General features: G+C 42.9%; 1 protein-coding gene across 2 annotated transcripts; it reads left to right on the forward strand.

Moving 5' to 3' along the window:
- Positions 1 to 707: 707 nt before the first annotated feature.
- Positions 708 to 12893, forward strand: LSMEM1 (leucine rich single-pass membrane protein 1). Of its 2 annotated transcripts, none has more exons than XM_035020952.1 (4): positions 708 to 1967; positions 6144 to 6272; positions 8000 to 8128; positions 11704 to 12893. In XM_035020952.1, exons 2-4 carry the CDS (start codon positions 6149 to 6151, stop codon positions 11832 to 11834), a joined length of 384 nt encoding a protein of 127 aa, XP_034876843.1. In that variant the 5' UTR covers positions 708 to 1967; positions 6144 to 6148; the 3' UTR covers positions 11835 to 12893. The 2 variants fall into 2 exon arrangements, with proteins under 2 accessions (XP_034876843.1, XP_034876844.1); XM_035020953.1 differs by having other exon boundaries at positions 708 to 1753.
- Positions 12894 to 26192: the final 13299 nt, after the last annotated feature.

The raw sequence follows: 26192 nt of genomic DNA on the forward strand, positions 1-26192 counted from the left end.
GCTCTTAATGTGGTTCTCCAGAAAAGAGGAGACAATTGGTCATAAGCCATAAAAACTTTCATCCCCTTCACTGGTTTAAAAATTCAGGGGCACCTGGGTGGCTCAGTTGGTTAAGCATCTGCCTTCAGCTCAGGTCATGGTCCCAGGGTTCCAGGATCGAGCCCCGCATCGGGCTCCCTGCTCAGCAGGGAGCCTTTCTCCCTCTCCTCCCTGCTTGTGATCTCTCTCTCAAATACATAGATAAAATCCTTAAAAAAACATGGTTTTATTCAGATTTTGGTATAAGGAATTGCTTAGGCTTCATATTCCTCATCCCTGAAGGGGGACTGATACTTCACAGGGTTGTAAGGCTATAGGAGAGAGAAAAACAGTAAATGCTCAAAATGAGGCCATTCTATTATTTTTTCAAAAGTCTGATGGTTTGAATCTCAGATCTGTACCTCTGAAACAAATAATGCAATATATGTTAAGAAAAAGAAGAAGAAGAAGGTAGCGGGAGGGGAAGAATGAAGCGGGGGAAATCGGAGGGGTAGATGAACCATGAGAGACGATGGACTCTGAAAAACAAACTGAGGGTTCTAGAGGGGAGGGGGGTGGGAGGATGGGTTAGCCTGGTGGTGGGTATTGAGGAGGGCACGTTCTGCATGGAGCACTGGGTGTTGTGCACAAACAATGAATCATGGAACACTTCATCTAAAACTAATGATGTATGGGGATTAACATAAGAATAAAAAAATGTAAAAAAAAAAGTCTGATGGTTTAAGACAGGTAGTTGGGAGATTATTTCAAAAACAGGATGATAATTAGCAGCAAACAAACATTTTCATTTTTCACGGAATTTGGCATAGCTTTTTAATGTACAATATACCTCTGAGAAGACAGTTACTAGTTATATCGTCTTCCTCCATGAATTGGTCCGCTGGTACAGATGAAGCCTAAGAAAAAGGCATTCCTTTCCCCTAAAAGTAGGGTGAGGTCCATACTGAATATAAATGTAAACGAAGTTCTGTGAAGCAAACATTTTCTCAATGAGGTACAAAATGTTTCAAGGACGAATCATGTCCATCTAGAAGTGGCAGTGGAAGGTGGGATTCGGAAGGACTGCGTATCAGTTTACTACCTAGCCCTCAGCATCCTGCGGGGATAGCCTGTCCCTGAGGCCAGCAAATGGGACTCACAGGAGCTCCTTTTATGTACAGCAGAGGGCAGAAGCTCCTTGGCATGTGTGTGAGGGAACCACACAAGAGAGAGCCTGACATTCCTGAGAAAGGAGGATGCCTCAAAACCCACAGAGTAAATAAAGCCTTCAGGTAGAGAGGGAAGTGGATGAGACCAAGTGCTTCCCTCGCCTGCAGTGGGTCTGAAGCCTGTATACAATCTCCCGCTCACAATCCTGTTTCGTAGCTACTGGAAGCCCTAGGAGCTCTCCGAGGCGCCATCCCCCTAGTCAGTACCACACCCTTACTCTGTCCTTGCTGATTGCCGTCGTCTGGTTGGCCCGGAGTCCTGTGCAAGTTAGTTGTCAGAATGGCAGCTCCAGTCCGCTACTGCATATTCATATATGGGAGCATAGCGGGGCCGGAGCGCTAGAAATGTGTCCGCTTACACAGTCACAGGAGCCAAATAAGGACATTAACTTGGGTCCAATAAGAACCTCATCAGTTACCAGTTGAATCAAGGCAGGGTGGCTTTTTCTTTTTAAAGCATAGTTTCAGGAATATATTCACGAAAAACCTCAGACATTTTGAAAAAAGTTAGTATTTGGGATCTTATGTTGCTTGGCTAAATTAACACTAAATATAGACCGACGTCATGCTGGGGTTTCTGGGCCCTGTAGGAGCACCTGTGCGCCGAAGGAAGGCAAAGAAAGAACCACAGAATTTGTAGAAAGTTTTATTGCAGTTGCTTCTGAATAGTTGGTTCTTTTTTTTTTTCCTGGCAACCTAGCAGTCAAAGCTCACATTTTTGTAAGTAATTTGCATGCTATTACTCTGCCGACCCTAAATTATGATTCTTGAGGTTGGGATGTTTTTTGTGGCTTGTGCTCTGTGCTTTTAACTTTTGATAGAAATGATTTAGACTTGACTTAAAAAATTAATTCCTGAATGTGAAGAGGCACTGACTCTGAAATGGAATTAAAGAACAAATTACCATGACTCACTCAATAAAGCTTCCTATTAGCTTTGAATTAAGCCCTATTATAACAATAATGATTCTGTGGCAAGCAATACAGGTGTGTAATTTCTGAGCTTTGATACTGAGCACTTATGGGAAAAAAATAAAGAGCAAAGCCATTTTTCATAGACAGCTATTTCGTCAGAATATTTATTTGTACGTAGTGAGTCCTTAAATGATGAAAAGAATCAGCTGTGAACATTGATCTAAGCTGGAGGAAAATGATATTACTTACATGTTTCAGTGCAAGGTTTCAGAAAGGGCTCCGTTAAAAGGATACTGCTTTGGTCAATCTCAATGAGCAGATTTGCACACCAGTGTCAGGGAGGAGGGCTGAGCTAGTGTGATGCAGAATTTAGTAACCAGCCCTGCTGATTGTTGCCCTTCTATGGAGGTGCCAAAGATAGCAACAACTGGATGCCAACAGCCGTGGGTCCTGGTTTTAGGGCCAGGTGATCCTGTATCCATTTACTCATGGAGTCATTGATAAGCCCTTGGTGGCCATGAACCACAGACACCCAACTCTGTTTTCTTTGCCAGTTCTTTATTTTCCATTCGCAGTTGTAGTTAATCTAAAAATACATGAAAATGGCATCTATTTATATTGTGACTTTACCCTGAAGAAGAAATGTACTTTTAGGGCACTTCATAGCTTATTCGAAGTTGCTGCCTTTGTGCTTTTGGATTTGATGTTGCACTAGTCATCTTTGTCAGTAGCAAGGCTAATAATTTGGAGATTTAATTAGCTGCACGGCTCTTAGGTTAGCTTTTGTGGCTATGATTTTCCAGTTGGCCCTCCACTTTGTAAATGTCGATTAAGCTTCAGTATGAGATTTGAGCACTAGGAATTCCATTCCTAACGGGGAAGCTAAGGCTCAAGGACATTAAGTCAGAGACCCAAAAATGAACCAGGCGTCAGTCACCAAGCCTAAAATAGAAGCTGTGGCCGGAATGATGATCTTATGATGTGACGCATACAACTTTTATGCCTCATCAGATATTAGTATTGGGGATAGTAAAGTGTAAGAGATGATAAAATGCGAAGCATTTCTGGAAGAACAGAACTCTGTGACCATGCTTCAGTCCCTACGGTTTTGTCTGTGAGAGGATAAGATTTGATTGATCTCTAAGGCTCCTTTATTTTATATGCAGTTGCTGCTTTTTAAAAAATGATCACTTCATGTCATTCCCTTAGGAATGTTCCACGGGGGGCGCCTGGGTGGCTCAGTTGGTTAAGCGACTGCCTTCGGCTCAGGTCATGATCCTGGAGTCCCTGGATCGAGTCCCGCATTGGGCTCCCTGCTCAGTGGGGAGTCTGCTTCTCCCTCTGACCCTCCCCCCTCTCATGTGCTCTCTCATTCTCTCTGTCTCAAATAAATAAATAAAATCTTAAAAAAAAAAAAAAGGAATGTTCCATGGGTGTATTTGGGATTCAGTAATATCAGTATCTAAGGTGCTTTAGTAGTAGCTAATCTAAAGTACCCAGAGAATCATGTGTTTTTGTTAATTAAAATTTCAGGATAACTGAAACACCTTGTTCAGTTTTTAGCTTTGATTGAGAAAAAGTTTAATTAGTCCATGACATTTTTTTAAAAGATTTATTTATTCGTTTTAGAGAGAGAGAGAGAGAGCCCATGTGGTGGGCGGGGCAGAGGGAGAGAACCTCAAGTAGGCTCCGCGCTGAGCGCGGATCATGAGCCAAAATCAAGAGGCAGCCGCTCAACTGACTGAGCCACCCAGGTGCCCCAGTCCATTTTGAACTCACTGTTTTTTTAGGGCTTCAGGAGCATTTTTTTTCCCCCACAAGTACTAGTGGGTTTCCAGTATCACTGGGAAATATCACTGGGAAATTCCTGGTTTTTAATATTTTCGAATGCAGTTTAATCTACTTAGGAAATGGCTGGTTCTTTTTTCAGATCTCCTATAGATGTTCACATCTTTCTTTCCCCTGAATTTGGTTTCTCCCATTTTTTTTCATTCTGTAACTGCTATTGAAAGAAAAATTTAAAATGTTCACAGGAATTAGTGTGTTGCTTATCAGCAGGCACAAGGTTTATCGACTTTACCAGAGACCAGGTAGATATCACATGAGGATTTTTACACTCAGTTTTATTTCTGTTAGTGTATTTATGATTAACTGCCTCAAATTCTTTTGAAAATAGTGAGCTTCAACTCTTGAATAAAATATTTTAGTTGCTCCCACTTACCGTAAGTCACTGGCTTATACGTTTGATGCTGGATATTTGGAGAATAGGATTGGTGCCCACCCTCAGGAGTTCTCAGTCAGTTTGGAAAGTCAAAGATGTGAGCAATAAATGCTATAAAATAGTGTAAGTGTCGGGGCGCCTGGGTGGCTCAGTTGGTTGAGCGACTGCCTTCGGCTCAGGTCATGATCCTGGAGTCCCGGGATCGAGTCCCGCATCGGGCTCCCTGCTCGGCGGGGAGTCTGCTTCTCCCTCTGACCTTCCTCCCTCTCATGCTCTCTGTCTCTCATTCTCTCTCGCTCAAATAAATACATAAAATCTTTAAAAAAAAAAAAATAGTGTAAGTGTCCTGGTGGAAGAATGTACTGCATTCGGCAAAAGCACAAAGGAAAGGCAGGTTGATTCTTAGAGGAGGTGAGGTTTGAGCTGAGGCTTGAAAGAGGGTTAGGGAGGGATGTGAAGAAGAAAGGGACGACACATGAACTCTGAAGCAAGAGGCCCGCTTCCAGCTCTGCAGCTAACTAAATGTATGATCCTGGGCATTCACCAGCTCAGCTTCGATTTCCTCACTTGGAGGAAGGATGGGGACCAGACTAGAACATGTCTACAATCCCTTTCAGATCAAAAAGCCATGTATCACTATTAGACTCATTTTATGAAAAGAGATAACTGTGAAAGAGACGGCTTTGATAGTAATTTGAATTTGTCTTCCTAGAGCCCTGTATTTCATGTAATTAAAGGGCTGCAAGTTCTCTGTTGTGCTGGACAGACATCTTAAAATAGACCTTTTAAATCCATTCAGGCTTTTCAGGGTTGAAGTTGTGCTGTCGTTAGAAAATGTAAGCCTCACTTTTAAAATTCTGTATTATGTAAGTGACCTCGATCTAAGGAAACTCAGGGGGAAGAGACCTCAGATGTCCCAGAGTCGAGCCTCCAGCTTGCCATAGAGTTCCTGTCTGTAGCACCTAAGCTTGTGAAGATTTTGTCTTGAGGACTCCCAGCCAGCATCTCATGGCTAAAGGATACATTTAAGGTAGAAACTCATATGCCATATTGAGTGAGAATATAAAAATTGCAGTTTTGTGCAGTTGGTTGAGCGTCTGACTCTTGATTTCAGCTCAGGTCATGATCTCAGGGTTGTGGGATCGAGCCCTGCATCAGGCTCCATGCTCAGTGTGGCGTCTGCTTGAGATTCTCTCTCTCCCTCTGCCTCTGTCCCACCCCCACCCCCCCAAAAAACAAATAAAATCTTTAAAAGAAAATTGCAGTTTTGTTTTAAAGCCTCATGCAATTAGGATGGTTCACCGTAATACTCTCTTCCCCCTTCAAAATCTTTGGGCCACAGGCTGACTAGCTTAGTTTTATCTTTCTTGGGCAAAGGATTTGAGGTATCTCACCAGAATATAAATAGTGTAATAAAAGAAAAAATATTTTAAAATAACTTACAAAATAAAAAACAGGCCCAGGAAAAACAGTGAGAAATGAGAAATCAGAGGAGGAGGATATTCAGAGAAGCAAGGTATAAAGGGCTCACACTGGGCCACACACTTGAGTCTGGGCTTCCTGGCAAGCCAAGCAAATAAAAAAAAAAGGTACAAAGTTGTCCCCACATGGAAAAATTTCCTTCTGGACAAGCACAGCTTTTCTAGACCTTCAGCTGGAAGTAATGCATGTGGGGGGTTCTTTATGTGCCTGTGGCCTGTGATTCTTGTGACTCCGGGCTCTGGGCCCAGCCTTCTGCTTCCTGTCACTGTTTTCTTCCAGGAACAATGAATCATTCCCAGGACACCGGCCCTCGAGGCATGCCTGAAGAAAGAAAACTTTATATTGTGGATTCCATAAATGACTTAAACAAACTAAACCTCTGTCCTGCCGGATCACAGCACCTTTTCCGTATGTGTGCCCTCCCAGGCTTGGTGGCCCTTCCTGGCTTCTAGGCCACCTAAAAATACCAAATGCTAATCTGGCCCTGTGGGGGGGTGTGGGGGGGGCGGAGGGGAGGGGAGGCATTAGGAACACCTCAGCTCTGGAAGGGCTATTTATTATCAGGCAATTTTTGTTTTTGTTTTCTTAATACTTGGCAGGCTTAGGGGCTTGACTCCTAAGCAAGATGTGGAATCTGTCTTCAAGAGTTCTGAGACGTTCTGTGGAGTGTCTCTCCCTGGAAAGGGGTAGAGGCTGCAGGTCTTCCGAGAGGTTTGCTTCTCCCTCTTGGCGGCTGTTGCACCTTCTGGGGACCCCAGCCAGGTCACCGGTGGGACCCACTTTCCTAGAGAGCTCTGACTTCGTAGTGGGTTCCTGGAATATGCTCCACGCATTCCTCCAGCTTTTAAAAAGTCATTAGAATTTTTCTGGGCAAAGAAGTCAACTTCATTTTCTGCTTACAAATTACAAATGGCCCCAATTAAAGGGTTAAAAAAAAGGAGGGGAAAAACAAAACAAAAATCTGCTAAATACTAAATGTGTACTTTGTTCCCTAAATATTGTAAACGAGCTCGATCAGCTCATTCTGAGCCCCATTTTTCCAGCTTAAACTCTGACAGTCAAACACAAGCATTAATTTTTCCCCTGGCCCCTTGTTCCATTCCCGTTCTAAACTCGGACTGTCCCACATTTGTATCTATCATTCCCCTTCTCAATCCTTCCTGAGGTCTCGCTTTTTTCTTCATTTTAATGCATTCGGGTTTTCACCTGCCTTTATTGCGGTCAGTCTCAATAGAAACAGGTGTTTGGGTGCCGGCTTAGGCCATCGCTTTGATTAGGAAGCAAAAGTTGTTTCAGGGTGACGGAGCCCAGGACACAAGCCACCCACCGAGCTACAGTCGAGCAGCACAGTGTGGGGGACGGATGCCAAGTAGGAGAGAATACAGAAGGGAGGTCGTTCGTCTCTGTGACCCCAAGTTTCTCTATTTCTTACTGAATTTAATTTGGGTGTTACCAGGCACGCAGGCCTTACAAAATGATGGCCACATGCAGACACTTCATGCTCGGGCTGACCCAAGCTGCTCTAGGAGCATGGCTACAGTCTCAGTTTAACTGCAGGACATTTAAAAGAACCTTGTTTCCAGAGCAGGTCCGTCCCAGAGACAGCTCTAAGAAACCAAAATACGTCGGCCCCATTTTTCTGTTTAAATGGGTGTGGGCTAAACTGATCACTCCTATGTTGCAAGGAGTTTCCTGGGAGACATTCCAGAGTATCCAGCCTTCTACTCAGAAGAGGTGTCCCAGCCAGCTGTGTTTTACTCGGGGGTCACGTTGGGGGAAAGGGTGATAGAGCCTCCATCGCTCTGAACTCTTAACGCATGTAGCCTCCCCCACTCACCCAGAGAAAAGCCCAGGTCCTGCTCCTTCAGTGTTAACACCATCTTCAAAGAACTTTCCAAGGAGATTGCTTAACCCTGCTTGTTTTTTGAATAGCAATGTTGAAGAAGGTAAAAAATTCACAAAGAGCACCAGCCCAAAGACATTCCTAAAACATAAGTTACTCTCCAGGGTGATGACAGGGGAAAATGGGCATATCCCCTACTCACACCTCTAATCATGGGGGACCGGTCAGGTCTGCGGACAAGCTGCCTGCTGAGGAGTTTTTGTCATTGTTGTTTTTGTTTGTTTCCTATCAGCGCTCCAGGAGAAAATCCCAGACGTTGGCACTAACTCAGGAAATGGAAGTCATAGTCTATTTTTTATGGGGCTGATAATGGTGCTGATTGTCAGCCTGGCCCTGGTTTCCTTTGTGATTTTTCTAATAGGTAAGTACCACCGACATGTTCTCATTACTTAAACACTCTTACTTTGTGGCTGGTTGTTTAACTTTATTCCGGCAAGGGGTCCCTGCTTTTTGGCACTCACCTACGCTCCCTGAAAGACAGAGGGAGGGCGGGTGCCCTGAGTGAGCCCTGCAGCTCTGGGAGGGTCACGGGGACACGAGCCCACAGTGCCCAAAGTTCACAAATGCCTACTATGACTTTACTGTCTTACTTGGAGTCCCTCGCTGTCAAACGGTCGGCGGCTTATCCTTGCTGATTCTCGGTTTGCTTGATCCGGGGCATAACCCCTCCATTAATTCCACTCTGTACCAGAGTCACATTCAGGCTTCGAACCCCTTTCCAGGTTTTCTCACTTCTCAGGAATCAGCTGGAAGCACTGAGGGTTGGGGCAGGGTCCCGGAGGCAGCGTTAGGGAGGTGTTAGGCCCTTCTCTCCTGTTTGACACTGCTTGGGCTGTGTGAGCTGCCATCCCCCCCCCCCCAGTGACCCGGGCTGTCCCACATAGCTCCTCAGCCAAGAGACCCCCCCAGACCTCAGTGCCCTGGTAGCGGCAGGGCTGCTGCCCCCTCCCCTCGAGTCCCCCAGTTTTCTCTCTCAGCTGACCCCTGCGGGCCATCATCCGGGATTTTTCAGCTCCTTCCCAGATCCGAGAGGAGGGAGTCATCTTTGATACCTTTCCCCCCCCCGGATCCACCACACTGCCATTTCTTCTGCCCTTTCTTACTCTGCAGGCCGTGTAGCCTTCAAAGATCTTCAAGGAGAAGTAGAGCCCATGTCTTTGGAATGCCTTTAATTTAAATTCATTCAGGATTAGAGGTAGAGGTGGTGGTGATGCGGGGGGAGACAGGTGGGCAGAGGGCGAGACTCTTTCAGAGCTTCCGACGCCTTTTCCTCCCCAAACTCCCGCCTTCCAGCTAACAGGTCTCTTTCCAGCCTCGGGGGTGGGGCAGGTAGGGAGGTATGATGTTTAATCGCTTCTCTCTCGCCCAGCCGTTGCCTTCTTGCACTTGAAGCTGCAAGGGCAATTCTCCATACAGTAATGGTGCCCTTGTGTCTGACCGCCTGTTGGATGTGGGTTGTTCCTGAACCTTCAGGGCCAGAAGGAGCCCATGGGTTACTCTTCTGAAATGTTACACCAACCAAAATGAATGCTCCCATTATCATTCTGCCACACGCATCTGGGACAATGGCTGAGTTAAACTACGAGGAAATTTTAGGTATGCCCACAGACAGGAGAGCCACCCAAAGGACCTCCTCTCTTCTGTGGGATGATAGGTGGTAAGATTAGGGGTAATGCTGATAACATATACTATCTATTGGGCACTCACTGTCGCAGGCACTGGGCGAAGCACTTGATGTCTGTTTGCTCACAACCTCATAACAGCTCTGTGGTGTAGGATCTACTATTATTCTGGTTTTATGGATGCTGAGGCTTTGATTATTTACCGTGCCTGAGGTCCACAGCTGATAAGTGCCCAAAGACACTCCCGCCTGACCTCAAAGAGCATGCACTTTGTCACCGTCATTATAAATATGGTTTATTTTAAATTTGCCGCTGGTGTTTTATATTGAGGGCAAAGTCATACGAAGAAATGGAAAGAAGACATGAATAAAGAATGTCTTTATTGGGCAGTTGCTCTGTGCCAGACACAAATCCATTATCTTCAGTTTTTACCTCTTCAGATAGTATTTAATATTTCTATTTCATCAATGCGAGACTAAGGCCCAGAGAGTTTACCTCTCCATGTTTACCCTGCTAATCAGAGGCAGAACTGGGATCCACACCCTCATCTGCCTGGCTCCAGAGCTCCCCTGCCCTCCATTGCCTACGCTGAAGTAATGAAGTAAGGACTTCCTGTGGCTTTCGGACAAAGCTTAACCTAAGACCAGAGTTGGTTCAGGCATCTGAACTTGGCCTGTGCTCATCTTTAACAAGGAAATCTTTTTGCTCTCAGTGGGATTTAGTGCAAATTTGTAGCCTTTTCACGGATGAGAAAGAACCCGTATTCTTTATAACTCTGGTCTTTTTACATAAGAGAGAGAAGACTTATTTTATACTGATTACTTTCTTATTAAACCATGGGGTCTTGAGGCGCCTGGGTGGCTCAGTCGGTTAAGCGTCTGCCTTCAGCTCAGGTCATGATCCCCGAGTCCCGGTATCGAGCCCAGCAATGGGCTCCCTGCTCAGCAGGGCGTCTGCTTCTCCCTCTCCTCCCCGCTTGTGCTCTCTCGCTGTCTCTCTCTCTCAAGTAAATAAATAAAAATCTTAGAAAAATAAAAAATAAAAACCCTATGGGGCCTTTGTTTTTGTCATAATCTCTGTCCAAAAAAGGAATAATAGACAGCAAGGGTAGATTACTATGGATGCCTCTGGTAGCAGTTTCTAGTGGCCAAGCAGTGGATTCCAGAGAATACTGGGTGCATGGGATATTATTAAGTGTGGCCTGGAGAAAAAAAGGATTCTATGGTCAAATGCGTTTGAGAATTGCTGAGTGAGCTAATGCTCAAAGTGTTTTTTTTACTTCCTGTGAGTTTCCAAGAGGCAAGTTAGTATATAATTTTTCGGTAAACTTTTTTGCCCATGCAACTCTTTTTCTTTTTTGGAATTTAATTTGGAATCAGTGTATCATGGGACATGCTTAAGCCAACACGACTGCTGCTTCCTTCTCTGTTTGACTAATGTTCTAGGAGGTTCCCAAGAGGGGAAAGGATCTCATGTGTTTCACATTCTCCCCCAGGAGCAAGTGGGATTCCTGCCTTGCTCTGCAGCAAATCTCAATTAAGATCCTTCCTTCATGTCTTGGAACCTAATTCATCCATCCTAATTTTTTAAACTTGGGGAAGAAGCAGCTTCTGGGCAACAATTTGTCCCAAGCCTGGAGGGGAGGCGCTAATGTCTAGTTGCCCTTCCCACATTAGTTGATCCACGAAAGCCTCGTGGCATGTTACCAACATCATTAGTTCCTGAAAGATGCCTCGGAAAATTTAACTCTGTGATCAGCAGACCTCGTGTTCCGTTCCATAGCTGACTTCATTGCCAGTTCTGTTTATTTTGAAAGTATTGTCTCTGTTCTTAGGAGGGTCTGAGGGGAATTCTTACATATTCGTTTATGGGCTGCTAATCCAGAACCAGCAGAGCTATGTCAAAAGAGGCTGAAACCCAGAAAACCTCATTTCCTGATGAGGAGCCGAAAACCTTTTGAGAAGAGGTCTCTGAAAAAGACAATGTAACAATCCCTTCTCTGACGTGCTCATAATGAGACATGCTGGGGGTTTCCCTCGGTTGCTCACAGTGATGTTTCTCAGCCAAAATCTGCGCAGAGCTTCCAAAGGTAGTCGAGGCTGGCCCCAATAAATTATAAAAATAATCCACTTGGTAGATAACTTGAGTCTTCAGCAATTTCTCTCCCGGGTTTCTGGGCTGCCTGGGATATGGGAGCAGGGGACCTGCCAAGGGGACCTTTCAGCACTCAGCTAAGCTCCAACACAAGGCACTAACGAGCCCCTATGGAACAGCCTGGAAACCAATGTAACACAGTCTGTTTTCTATTTTGAAGTTCAAACTGGAAACAAGATGGATGATGTGTCAAGAAGACTAACAGCTGAGGGAAAGGACATAGACGATCTTAAGAAAATCAACAGCCTGATTGTAAAGCGACTCAATCAACTGGACGCTGAACAAAACTAAAGAAATGAGCATCCAAAAGCAGCTGCTAATGCTGGAGCTTCACACTTTACTGGGCGTGCACAGGGTTATGAAGTGAGCATGCGCATTTCTGCAGGCAACAGAATATCTGGTTCGTGATCCCAACCCTGGGGCCAACTTTCTGCTACAGGGATGGGAGCAACTCCAAGGCAAAGGGGCATGGGATAGCAGCCAGAAAAGGGCTCTTTTTATGGTAGGGTCCTTCTGCCTCATTGGGGTTTAGGGTGGCTGGCATGAAGGAGAACCAACAGTTAGCAAGAGAATTCGGCTCCGTACCTACACCTTCTCTTACAAAAGGAGTGTTGTCACCAGAATAAGTTCACTGTACCAGTGAGGTTCATGGCACCTCATGCGCCTTTATGAATTCCTGTGACAGCCTAATGAATCCAGTGAGTTATTTGTATTCAAGGGAACCAGGTGATGACTCTTCTCAATAAAAAATTCTGCTCAGGTGATTAAACTCTGACTCTTCCCCAAGGACAGGGGATGGGTGGGTTTCAGAGCCAATTGCCTTCTGGTATTTGCTAGTAGTATTGATATGATATATGGTAGGGTGGGGGTCAATAGAGAGAGCCTAAGTTATTCAACCAATGTTTATTGAGCTCTTTGTGCAAACCATCTGTCTACTTTAGAAGAGTTTACATTCAATTGGGGAACAAAGGAAATGTATGGTTATATATATATATTATATAAGCTTTGTTGGCATTCTTTCTCATGAAAAAAAATCCTTCAGTGTTCTGCTGCTTAATTTTGAAGCAATCTGATAGGTTTGTGGTCTTTACTAAGCTACAGTAGGAAATTGTGTATTTGGAATATTTGAAATCTGCCCTGTTTTAGCCCAAAAGGTAAGGTACACAGTTTGTGATATAAGATATGGTGTGATATAAATGAGCTTAAAAAGCATATGAGTCTTAGAAAATCTTTTATTTAATACAAATATATTGTGCAAGTTTATTGAAGAATGCATTGCGATGGGGCGCCTGGGCGGCTCAGTTGTTAAGCGTCTGCCTTCGGCTCAGGTCATGATCCCAGGGTCCTGGGATTGAGCCCCGAATCGGGCTCCCTGCTCAGCGGGAAGCCTGCTTCTCCCTCTGCCACTCCCCCTGCTTGTGTTCCCTCTCTCGCTATGTCTCTCTGTCAAATAAATAAAATCTTTAAAAAAAAAAAAGAATGAATTGCGATTCTGTCATTTTGGGCTGATCAAAAACCTGTCATTAACTATTAAACACATACACACACATTTACATTTTACAACACAGTTGATGAAATAAACACAAGACATTTTACTTACCCATTTTTGCCCTCAAAAACATTTGTCCTGCATACTTACTCTCTTCATATGGATAGATATCATATAGAATATTTTAATAATCTAAAATTTGTGTTTACTGGAAAATTCTTATTGCACTTTGATGGGTTGTGGCAAAATAATTTATCAGGAGGGAGAGAGATGCAGGGCTCAATCCCAGGACCCTGAGATCATGACCTGAGCCAAAATCAACAGTTGATGCCCAACTGATTGAGCCACCCAGGCGCCACTTTTCTTTCTTTTTAAACAGCTTTCCTGAGCTATCATTGACATATAAAAATTGTATATATTTAAGGTATAACAACTTGATGTTTTGGTATACATATATTGTTGAATGAGTACCACAATTAAATTAACATGCATCACCTCTATACTTACCATTTGTGTTTGGGGGGACTTGGGGGTGAGAATATTTAAGATCTGTCCTCTTAACACATTTCAGGTAAACAGTATTGTTAAAGACGTGATGAAAAAGTAAGTCAGAACAAACTTAATTCTATGTAACGAGTGGGAATTGTGCGTATGTGCCTTACCCAGTGGTGTGGGTTGTGCTGGGCTTCCCTGAGCCAACACTGCAGATGATCCAAGAGGAGGCTGAGTGAGGTGTGGTCCTCTCTCCAAATGGGCTTCTGATCTATGTCATATGGTATGTTAGTAACAAATTATTTTCCAACCTGGGGAAGATAGGTGGGACATTACCTTTGGTTGGGGATGGAGGGCATTTTGATAAGCATATAGATTTTATGAGAAGAACTGATCAAATACATCCATGTCAATTGCTTATAATGGTAATACTTCCAGCACCTGATAATAATATGCTGTCTTAATGTCTTACTCAGAGAGGCCTTGATATTTAAGATTTTTAAAAGAAATTTTGGTCCTTGAACCAAAAGATTTGGTTAACACCCCCATATTTCTTGGTTTTTAAATTATGAATAGCTAGAGAAAACAGACGGAAGCATTTAACTTGTGTTGCTAAACGCTTGGCTCTGCGCTGGTTTCTTTATATAATTTTTTTAATCACAAGAACGTGTGCGGTTTCTTAAAAATGGATTAGATGATTACTTCAGCCTGAAAAAAATTTTTTCTTATTGTTTTCAATTTGGTTCTATAGAACAAGTGAATTGTAATCACTGGAAATGGGGTGGGAGGGGGGAGAATGTTTGTGTAAATAAGACATGAGAAACCAGTATTGACCTGTAGCCACAAACAGGAGACCGCAGTGGCTAGCGTGCTCATTGAGGAATCACCTGGGAGGCTTAAAAATCCCCCAGAGTCCCGACCTTACTCTCAGAGATTCTGAGCTAGCAGGCAGGGGGTGGGGCTGGGAGCTCATGTTTTTAAAAAGTTGCTGTGATGATTCTGGTGCTCCGTTTGGATGGGTGGCTGAGCAGATCATGGATTTGGAGTAAACTTGGGTTTGGATTCTGGTATTATGCATGAGTAGTGTTGCCTTGACCTCTCCTCACTTCCTCAACTTCCCTGACTTTCAGGTTGTTCCTTGGTAACACGGGAGGGTATTGCTTCTGGTGAAAATGGGGAATTTGATAGAAAGTTCTTCAGGCTCTGTAGTGTTTATAAGTCATTAATAAGTTGTACATTAAAAAGGGGGACTATTGGGGCGCCTGGGTGGCTCAGTTGTTAAGCGACTGCCTTCGGCTCAGGTCATGATCCTGGAGTCCCGGGATGGAATTCCACATCGGGCTCCCTGCTCGTCGGGGAGTCTGCTTCTTCTTCGGACCCACCCCCCTCTCATGCTCTCTCTCTCTCTTTCTCTTATTGTCTCTCTCTCTTTCAAATACATAAAATCTTTGAAAAAAGTGGGAGACCATCTGGTCATTCGTGGATATTATTTTTAATCTCCAGGGAACATTCATGATCTCTTGTCAAAGACCTATGAATGTCTTCAGAAGAACACTCCACTTTCTACTTTTCATTTCCTTCCCTTCCCCCATATCCAGACCTTCTCAACTGCACTTGGCGTAAGCTCCAGTTGAAGGAGCTATTTCACTTTTCTGAAGAGCCTTTGAGAGCCATTCTGATAGCAGATGTGAGTGAGATGCCGGGAACCCTGAGAGATAAGGGTTCTGAAGAAAAGCCAGACAGGGACTCCTGCCCCAGGAGAGCAGAGAAGGATGATTCCTGAAATAGTAGCTTTGGGATATCAATGACCTGTGGGCTTCCTGGCAATGTGAGACACACAAATCTGACCAGGCAGGTAGACTGTCCAGCAGTTTGTCTTTTCACATACATTGGAATGTGGTGTCTTTGACCTTGATCTAAAGACACAAAGGATTCAGATTTTAGATTTTTGATTGAGCGAGGTAGTGCTGCTCTGGGCGCTGCCTAAGGGAGAGGCCTGTTTGCACGTGAGAATGACCCTCCCTTGCCCCAACCCCGCTCGTTCTATCAGATTCCACCTTGTCTTCATTTCGAATGAGAACCTCCTGTCTTCGACATCTTCAGCTGAAGACATTTTATAGGTCTTTTGACAGACTACTGACGTTCCCTAGGGACTAAAAATACTGTTGAATGGTCAGATGTCCCTCCTTTGATGTAACAGTTACAAGTGACTTAGAAATAACTCTACAGAGGTGGTGAGATAACAAAATAGAATCAATACCAAAATACTCAACAATCAACTGAAACCAGTGACCATCATGTACATGAAGTGAGGCAAATGATGAATTCAGTCCTCAGCACGGCGGAGCAGAACCAAGCAGTGGAAATGAGCTGGGATTCCGTTTACACTGAGTGGTGCAGCTCTTCAACCTGCCAAGAGATGAAAACTGGGCTTACGTGTCGTTGAATTTTCCGTGTTTGCATGAGTTAATTGGGGCAAAGCTTGTGTTGCCCCTGAATTTCCCTCACCATCTAAAAGAGACCAAGCTGGACCTATAGGAAGTCACATAATTGGTCAGAAGGAAATTCGAGGAAGCTTTTACCTTTGTTTTACTTCTTTCTTTTTTTTCCCTTCTAAGTTGGTCTTGCCAATAAAATAGTAAAGATTTTTCTGTAGACCTTTGCTTTCAGGCCGGGAATGTGGGGAGTAGGACGTGAAGGGGATGAGGGCAGAGAAAGCAGCCGTGGTGTGAAACAGAGAGCCCACGGGCAAGGCTGCTGTGTTTGCAATCTTCCCAGATGGAGGGAGACATGGGCTAGCTGCTCTGTGTCTTCCCACAGAGATGAAGAAGGCATGGGCTGTGGGAAAGGAAGTCATGATCCTAGCTTTTCCTTGTTTTTTTGGCTTCCTCTGACTCTCCTGTCTTTCTAAATTTCAAAACATGATGCATTATTCATGGACGAGTCCTCAAAGACACAGGAACAACCTTGTTCCATCGCGAATATTCTTCCTGATTGTGGAGCGCTACTCCACAGAGCATTTATTGTCTGATGAACAAAGGGAGTAGGCCAAACAATTGAAAGACCAGTTAATAATTTAATTATGCCTTCTTAAATACCAAAAATGTCCAATTCTCCATGCCCTAAAGTCATTTTAAATATTGCCACAGACTAAATTATAATTCTCTTCCACATCCTCACTCCCCCAGACTTCTTTAATATTGATGAGTTGGGGGTCAACTTCTGAATCACACTTAAGGGCTCAGAAAGAGTTTCTTACAGACTCAGAAAATAAACAAGGAAAAGACATTAGGATCTATTTTCAAATCTTCATTCGGTACAGGTGATAGAAAACCTGGGTTCTTTCCATATTACTTGTAGAAGTCACAAAGGAATCTTCCATAATCATTACCCCCATCAATTTGATGCCATCTCTTTCTCCTTTGAACTAGAACTTGATTTGAACCTCCCTGATTTTGCCTTGTCATTGTGTGCTTGTGTCGTACCCTTTGCATGGCTCTCGTCTGGGCTTCCTCAGGGCATAGTACGTTGCTCAATAATGTGAATGTGTGCAATTGAATCAAGCTAGGAAGTCTTTCCAGTTTGCCTGCATTGCCTCTGATTTGCAATTAGAACAAAGTGGTGCTCACTAATAGGAGAGGAGGGACACCTGGTGGCAGTTGGTTATTTCAGAGGAAGGAGGTCACTTTGAAAGGAAGAAAGGAGGTGAGTGTTAAAATATAGTTTGATATCCATGGGAGGGTGAATGGTTGTTTCAGACATAGGACATCTGTGGGCTTATGTCTGGGGAAAAGGCTATTAGACTAGAAGATCACATAGATAGTGGTGAAGACTGTGTGCTTTGGGGTTGAAGGACCTTCCTTTGAATCTGGTTCTGCTGCTTGCCAGCTATGTGACCTTGGCTAAGCTATTTACCTTTTCTGAGTGTTGGTTATCTTACTATAAAATGGGAATGATCCCACCTAATAAGGTTGCTATAATAATTGAACAAAATGATGCCTAGTACCTGGTAAGCACTTAATTAAGGAGAGTGGCTGTTATTTTTCTCATTCACAGCCAAGTGCTGAGAGCAGAGTTTGATGCCAAGGAGTGGGTTTTCTGCTGGCTCTGGTGAGAGGTTCATAGTTTTCTTGAATTTTGGGAAAGTCCATAGAGGGGGCCTCTTTGATCCCACTTTTAAGAAGGTCTGCACAAGGTAATCTTGTTTCAGGTCTGTCAGGAAGTATCTCCCTATGAACCAGAGGAATTTATCAAGCTCCTTGTGTCTTTTCACCGCACAGACATTCCACCCTCATAGAACTTACCCCTAAGTGGGAAGATAAGATCACTACACAATGGAAAAACAAGAAATAAGGCATAACCATTTGGGGCATAACCCCAATTTTGTGACCCAGAGAGTAAGAGCTGGAAAGGTTCAGGGAGGGAAGGCATGTCCCTGAGCCGACAATACGCTGACCAGCTGTCCTGCTAAAGCCTTCTGTCCCCAGCAAACTGGGATTGTTTGTCACCCTACCTTCAGAGAGACTACTGAAGCCATCAGGAGGGTTTCTCTGAATGGCCATCTTCTCTCTCAACAGACCTACCTACAGCCTCATTTCAACTATGGCTTTTCCTCAAGACTTTTGTCAATGTGCAGCGCCTTCTGTCCTTGATCTCAGTCTCTTTTTCTAACCTGGGACCATGATCTTTCTAGTCTGTCTATCCTTTCACACTAGCTCCTTCTTGATACCCACGTATGTCTCTCTTACCCTAATAAATCCTTCTCCTGCTATCTCCTTTAGCCAGTCTTTTTTTCTTCTCCTTCGTATCTGAAGTTCTCGAAATGGTGGGCTACACCTGTTGTCTCTTATAGGTGGACCTCCCATCCATTTCTCACTGCCTGCTGCAATTGAGCATTCACCCCTACCTGTCTATGGAAACTGTCCTTGCTGAGGTAATAGAACTTACGACGTCATTGCTAGGTCCAATGGCCATTTCCCAAACTTTTTCTTAGTGGACTTCTTTTTGTTGTATTTGACCTTATTAAACATTCCTTTCATGAAACTCTTCACTCTCTTGGCCTCTGGGTCAGCACTCTCCTGGTTTCCCTTCTGTACTCCTGGTGTTTCCATTCCCTTCCCTGCCGGGGCCCCTCTGGCTCTGCCTCCCTTCTCCAAGTTGCCATTCCCTGGGGTTTTGCCCACTGTTCTGTCTCTCCACACTATTTCTGGGTTAGTTTATCTTACGGTTTTAAATGCCACTTATATATAGATGATTTCCATATCTGTTTCTTCAATCCACATCTTTCTACTGCGCTTCAAATATAGAATGAATTGCCTGTTCAATATTTGGACTTAGGTAAATGGAACGTGTTTAAAAGACTGGACCGTAACCGCCATGAGGGTAGAAACTATGCTCTGTTCATCCTTGAATCCTCAGTACCTGGCAGTGCCTGGCCAGAGGGGGGCTTTTTGCACGTATGAATAAAAGGTTGTAGCTATTGGAATATATTACAACCATGTGTATTTCCTACAACTTCTTAGTTATTAATACTATTTGGGGATAAGAAATCTCTAACTCTCTTAGGCCTTGTAAGCCTGCTGTCCTTTCTGCTAATGTAGCTTCTTACTCACTGAAGACAGATTGTGGATTCTGCAAGAAGAAGGGTGATTTAATCTGGAAAGGTTAGAGATGTTGCTTGATCAGAGAAAGATTTTATTAACATGGAGTGATCTCTGTGGAGGAACCCATTGTTCTGTGGACTCTTATGATGCAGCTCAGGCTGTCAAAGCACGATCTCATTAATCTTGTGCTTATTGTCCTGGGGAAGGAAGACTGGGGAAAGTCAGTTGGCAGGTATGACACAGGGGTTGGGGGGTCTTGCAGAGAAAGGGGGTGAATGGATGGTCCTTGTTCTTGCTTTAATATCGCTTTAGATTTATCCATTATCTTAGATATGGGGGGAAAAAGACATTTTGTGAGAAGTGGTAAAATTCTTTATAGTCTTGGGTTTATTACAGGATCAGCTATCTATGTGGTCCAGTGTAAAATGAAATTGCAAGCCCTTTGTAAATTATTAATTCCAAGATGATGATAGGAGATTATTAGACTAAACAAAGGGTCCTGTGCGACTGCGTGGGTTGATTGCCCATGAAATTGCCCTGGTTTGGAGACTCTAACTTGTGTTGGAGACAAGAAAATCTTTGTGTTGCTGGCTTTTAGTCAGTGTTGAGCTCAATTTCTGACTCATGAAGTTCAGAAAAAGAAATACCTGGCCAGCAAGTCATCTCTCCTTCATAAGGCTGGCTTGTGCTTCCTGTAATTCACACCAGTTGTTCATTTGTCCCAAACCCCAAAACTCTTTGCATTATAAGTCTTTCCAGGTTTAATTCTTTTGTCCTGTTCTCATCCTGCTCTCTTCCTGTTAGGATTTTTGCACTGTTTTTATGACGAAATTTCATCCATGCATCCTTCTTTGCTTTTACTGTCTTTCAACCAGATTTTCCATCTTTAATTAACTTAGGTTGTCCTAAAAAAAAAAATCTGCTCTTCTATGATCACTTTTAGGTTTCTTTGGATTCTTTCCAATTTTCATTTGTTCCTCAGCAAATAAAGTGCTTAAAATGGAGTGTGGTGTTCGAGGAGCCATGGATGTGTAGGCAGCACTTGGCTGCCTTATCTTAGGAAACCTAGCTTACCCATGGATGGCTCACCAGCCCCCATCCATTGTTATGGTCCAAATTATATCCACACTCTTTTCTCATAATTGGCTCCTGTTATACAATATATTTGGCATTTCCTCTTTTTAATCTTTTCAAACATCTGTTAAGTATCGGTTTCTTAGGTAGAGTTTCACTTCCAAATTCTTTTAGTTAGCACTCACCTTTAGTTGAATATCAATTGATTTTGTGTCTATTTCTCAGCATTCTTTGGCTCCATATCAACTTACTCTTTCGCCTTAATGGTTGTGTTAAGGTAAGGAGGGCCACCCATATTAGGTCAGATCAGAGATTTATTTGGTTTAGGATTCTGCCTGTGGCACTCAAGGATATTTTATGGGTGAATATGGTGGTTCTCCATAGCTCCTCTGAATGATTCGAAATTAAAAACACATTATAGAGCTGTATAGCCTATGATATTACTTAAGTTCTTTGTAGCTACTTATTTATATATTCTATTTTCATTTTTTACTTCCCACCTTCCCTGCCAATCTATCATCTATTTCAGAGATGTAAGATGTCCTCTGCCATTAGCTTTCTTGGTCCCTTTTTAGGAAGTGATGTATACATGGGACAGTACTAATATTGAATACCCCCACTTAGACTGCCTTGAGTTGTTTTTCCAAGATCAAGAGAAGAATGGTTACCTCCCCCGACCCAGTGAAGAGATTTAAAGATACAGGAGATGAAAATATAGTTTTGGGTTTTGTTGTTGTTGTTGTTGTCGTCAGGAAACCCCATGAGTTCTACTTGTTCAATGTATCAGATACTGTTGCTTAGGCAAAGAAGAGAATTTTTTGGAAAGACATTGGCTAATATGCTGAAATCCAAGGAAAAGTCAAACATTACACCTTAGGAAATGGGAGAAGGGATTTCTGCTTCTGATCAAGACAGAGTAACTAGGACTGGATTTACCATTCCCCTGCCCCCCCAAGATACATGCAACTATGGTTTCAAGATAATGGGCATCAGGCATTGGAGGACCATTATCTGTAGAGCTTGGAAACAAACAAGGTAAGCCCTACTATTGCCCCAGTTTACTGCCTTGAATTGTATTCCATATGTTTAAAAAGCTAGAGAAAAGGAAAGTATAAAAAAGACCCAAATTAAAGCATGTAGAATGAAACTACAAGGCATGAAATGAAAAATGCACTAGATGTATTAATAGCAGATTAGACATTGCAGAAGAATTTTTCAGTGAATTCAGTGGCAAGGTAATAAAAATTGAAGCAAAGAGAGAAGGCAGCAGAAGTAAACAGAACTGTTTTTACAGAACAGAATTCCTCAATCAGCTGTAGAACAACTCCACACAGTCTGAGATTTGTGTGGTTGGAGAACTCAAAGGACAGAAGGAAAAATATTTGAATAAATAAAGGCCCCCAATTTTCCAAATATGATGGAAACTGAATATCTCCAGGTCCAAGAAGCTCCATGAAACCATAGCACAAGAGACATGAAGAAAGCATATTGTAATCAAATTGCTCAAAACCAGTAATAAAGAGAAAATCTTAAAAGCAGCCAGAGAAAAAGACACATTAAATACAGAGGTACAGTGATAAGGATGACAGATTTTTCATGGGAAACAATATCTTTAATGTACCAAAATTAAAATAACAACTGTCAGCCCAGAGTTCTGTACCCATCAGAAATAACTTTTAAAAACAAGAGAGAAATAGACTTTTTTTCAGACATACAGAAGCTGAAAGAATTCACCACCAACAGATCCACACACTACATGCAGTGCTAAAGTTCCTTTTCCAGAAGGAAGTGAGAGGATTTAGGAATGAGGAAGAACAGATGGAATGAGAGCATTTCCTTGGTCTGTTTCCTTTGGAACTATGTGGTTCCTTTGTCTCTGCTTCATTCTTCTTTCTCTGCAGATCAGTCTTTGCTTTACTGTGCAAAAACTTCATCATAGCCTGTAAATTCATATGTCCTCAGTTCCAGAAACAATCTGGCTCTCTTTGAACCCCATTTCAAGTTTCCAGGAGAATCTGTGGCTCAGTTTTTACTAGGTGACTATTTCTGGTCCATTCACATATGGCTGAATTGGAGTGTGGGACAATATTGTATGAAAAGGGTAGTTCTCAGTGAAAAAAAGGTTTATTATGAGCTGGACATACACTCTGAAAGTGACTAATCAAGCCTCCAAACTGCCTTATTTTCCATCCCTCCATTGAACTCATCCTCAAAACATCTCGATCTGGATTAATACTAATGTTTACTGAGAAATGGGGATGCCAGGGAATTATCAATATGGAAATTCAATGACCAAATCTGATGGAATAAAGTGAGAAGGAGGAGGTAACATTAGTTTGGGTTCAGACTTTTCAGAACAGAAATTCTGAACGTGGGGGTAAATTGGTGTTGGTGACTAAGAGTGTGGTATGAAAATGGGAGCTGAAGAGAGAAGAGGATATCTGGGACCTCACCTCCTCATTAAGACAGGATAATCCAGAAAATATTAAGGCTCCCTTTAAAAACACAGGAAGGGCGTTTGTTGACAGGAGACAGCCAGCATTTTCCTTGACTGAGGAGATAGGAGGAAAAGGAATGACATACATTCAGATGCAGGGCACTCATACAGGGTAGGAAGTTGAGGCAGATGAAATAGGAAGGTTGAAGATGGTCTGGGGGAGTGGGACACTCTATTTCATGGTGTAGGAACCCCAAAATGATGAATCAAATACCAAAAGAGATGTGCAGGCACCTGGATATTCAAACAGAGGAGCAGATAAGGCATCACCCATGTAAGGTAGGACCTTGGACTTCTGGAAGTATTATTTCTGTGTCCCTATTGGCAGGTGTTTCCCCCCCCGCTTCTTTGTTGTCTGAGGCCAGTGATGGAATGACCTAAAACCAAGATTCCATCTGGAAGAAGGAAGAAAATGTGGAAAAGGGCAAAGATATTATTTTTCTTTTGGTGTCAACTGAGGCAGATTTAATGCTAGAATGGACTGAAGTCTCTCAGGAAAATGAACCATTTTCATTCCCTCTCTTCTCTGTTTCTCTTCTCTGTTGCCTCAGTCGGATCCTCAGTCCTTAACCTCTGCATCAAGTTTTGTGCCTTCAAAACTACTGCCTGTGATGGGGTAGTCAAACGAAATAATCATTGGAAAATCCTTATCTATGAATACACATAGAATTGTTGTCCAGTCATTGTGAACTGCAACCTCACAATCTACTGAAAGTGTGGGGTCCTGCTTCACAGTCTTGAGGGAAAAGACCTTCTTCTTGATTTGAGTGACTCCCATAGATTGATATGGCTGTGAATTTATCATGCTTAGCACGTCCAAGAGATTAAAACTGTGCCTGATGTCACCCACTTGTGCCTATATCTTGAGGTTATCAATACTAAATAAATACAAAAATGGAAAAAATCCTAACAATGAAAGTAGATCTCTGCAAGTCCCAGTAGCTATTGCTTGTCTGAGAAATGGAAACATTGCTGAAGCCTCTGAGGCCAAAGTTTACAGCATCTTTCATTGATTAAAGCATTTGAACAGTTCATTCCCTTAAAGCAAAGTTCTCAAAGTGACCTACATAGGTAGCTCATGGCTAACAGCTAATGTATTCTAAATTCTAAAAAGGATTCAGAGTGAAAGATGGAGAGTTTTTCCACTAGGTGGTAGGATTTTGCCATGGTCCTAAGTCTCAAAATATGGTGAGGAGGGAAAGTAACTTAATTAAGAAGAGTTGAATTAAGATAGAAAGTGACTGTAATAATAACACTACACATCGATCGAATAGATTTATTTTCTTGGTACAAAAACAGAAAATTACTCCTAATGCTATCCTTGCTGTAGGTCCAAAATAAAGCATCAGAGATTCTAAATTTCCAGAATAAAGCTGGGCATTTAAAAACCACTCTTAGAGGGAAACTTAGTTGTAGCTTATACCCTTTTATACCTGTGGAATTTTATACCATGTGCATGCTTTACATATTCAAAAAAATTCATAAACTTTTGACTCCTTCAGGCTTGAGGGAAGAGAAAAGACATGGCTCTCAGCTTGAGTGACTCCCATAGACAAACGTGGATGTGAATTTTTAAAGAACCATCTTGGACCTCTGTGAAACCCCAGTCCTTTCTGATTATACTACCTTTCAGCAAGTCTGCTATTCTGGATTTGTAAGAATTGTTATTTAATTAACACCTTCCAGAGAATTGAAGAGAGGAAAATGTCAAAAGGTAGAATTATTTACTATCAAAATAGTTTTTTAAATTGAATTTCTCATTTTCTTTCTAAGGAAATCTTCCTTCTAGTACCTAAGCTCCCTTGACTGCTTTATTTACATGCTGTTGTGTTGGCAGGTCATTATTTCACATACCACCAAACACGCTTGCAATCCATGATTCCTACATCTAATTAGGAAATAAGATTAGATAATATTCCTTGTTTTAGCAGGTTTTTACTTGGCCAAGGAATTCCCATGTTTTCATTTCCATCGAGTTTTCCTGAATAAAATCCTGGCTTTTTAGCCAAACTTTAATTTTTCTTTATCCAGGAAGTGAGTCTTCCTGATCCCTTCATCATTCCCCAGTGTGACACCCTGGCCATTTTCCCTAGATCTTTTGAGCACCATAAATGCCTCTGTTGAAGTAAGATTCAGCTCAATAGATGTGGGTCAGGATCTATGATTAATAATTAATTTCAGGCCTTAGATAAAGGTCAGCTAGACATTGTTTCTCTCTCTCTCAGTCCCTTTGTGGTCTAAACTCACAGTATAATTTGCCATCTGGAATCATAGTCCTGACCTTTTAGCCTTTCTGCAATCTGGGTCTTTCTTCCAGTGCAGAGCTTGCCTTCCATTCATGAAAAATTCACACCCTGAAAGCTGGTTTTGTAGAAGATTTGGGCTGGAGCTCTTGTCAACCCTCAGTGATCTGGGGTGCTTCCCTTCATACAAGAAGATGATACATCCGATTCACTGGGTGTGTGTTCCAGACTGTTTTTCTCCTGTTGTCTGATGCTTTTGGCCAGTTGGTTCCCTATTTTTTTGCTAGGCATTGTGCAGAGTGCTGAGGAGATACAGATCCATAGAGGTAAATGTGGTCTCTGACTTCACAGACTTAATGCCTAGTGTGGGTTAGAGATGAGCAGGCTGGCAATGACAATTCAGTGTGGAAAGGTAGAATGAAAAAAGTACAAGATGCCATGGGAGTCCAGAGAATGGAAGCCGACCCCAGACCTGTGTGCCGGGAAAGTGTATCAGTTAGTAATGCTGGGCAACAAATCAGCCCAAAACTTAGTGGCATAATACCACCATTTTATTACACTCACAGAATTTTTTTGTGGATCACGCATTTGGGAAGGACACAGCGGAATCAGTTCTCCTGCTTCACAATGTCTGGGACCTCAGCCAAGAAGACTTGAGTGGCTGGGGATAACTTGATGGCTGGAATCATTGGTGGTGTCTTCACTCACATGTCTGCACCTGGCAGAGGCTATGAACTGGACCACCAACACATGGCTTCTCATTGTGATCCAGGCTTCCTCACAACATGACAGCCTTGGAATAGTCGGATCACTTACATGGTCAGCTCAGGGATCCAAAGAGCATGGGGGGGGAGGGGCGGGTAAAAGATACTGTCGTGGCCATCTTTGGAAAATTCCTTCCTAACCCAGTTCCTACCTAGTGCCACATAAATCACACTATTAGATGATCTGTTGAGGCTGAGGGTCCCCAGGTAAACAAAGACATTCTTATCAGGAAGGCCAGTTAAAGGGCCTAAGATCACTTTTCAGGAGCCAAGGCAAAGGCCAGACCTCTCTTTGCATGAGGTTAGTTCTTTGCTACCCAGTGGGGTTGGTGGTAGGGTTAATGGAGGGAAAGTAAAAAGTAACCTGATGGCTTTGCTGCAGGTGATTGAGACAACAGAGGTGCTATTATCAGAAACAAAGCCAAGAAGTAGAGCTGGTTGGGAGACAAGGAGGACAGGAAGAAAGGAGCATGTTCATGAATTGAAC

Source organism: Mirounga leonina, unplaced genomic scaffold (assembly GCF_011800145.1).
Source record: "Mirounga leonina isolate KUSES-001 unplaced genomic scaffold, KU_Mleo_1.0 Mir_174, whole genome shotgun sequence".
In the NCBI taxonomy this organism is placed as follows: domain Eukaryota; kingdom Metazoa; phylum Chordata; class Mammalia; order Carnivora; family Phocidae; genus Mirounga; species Mirounga leonina.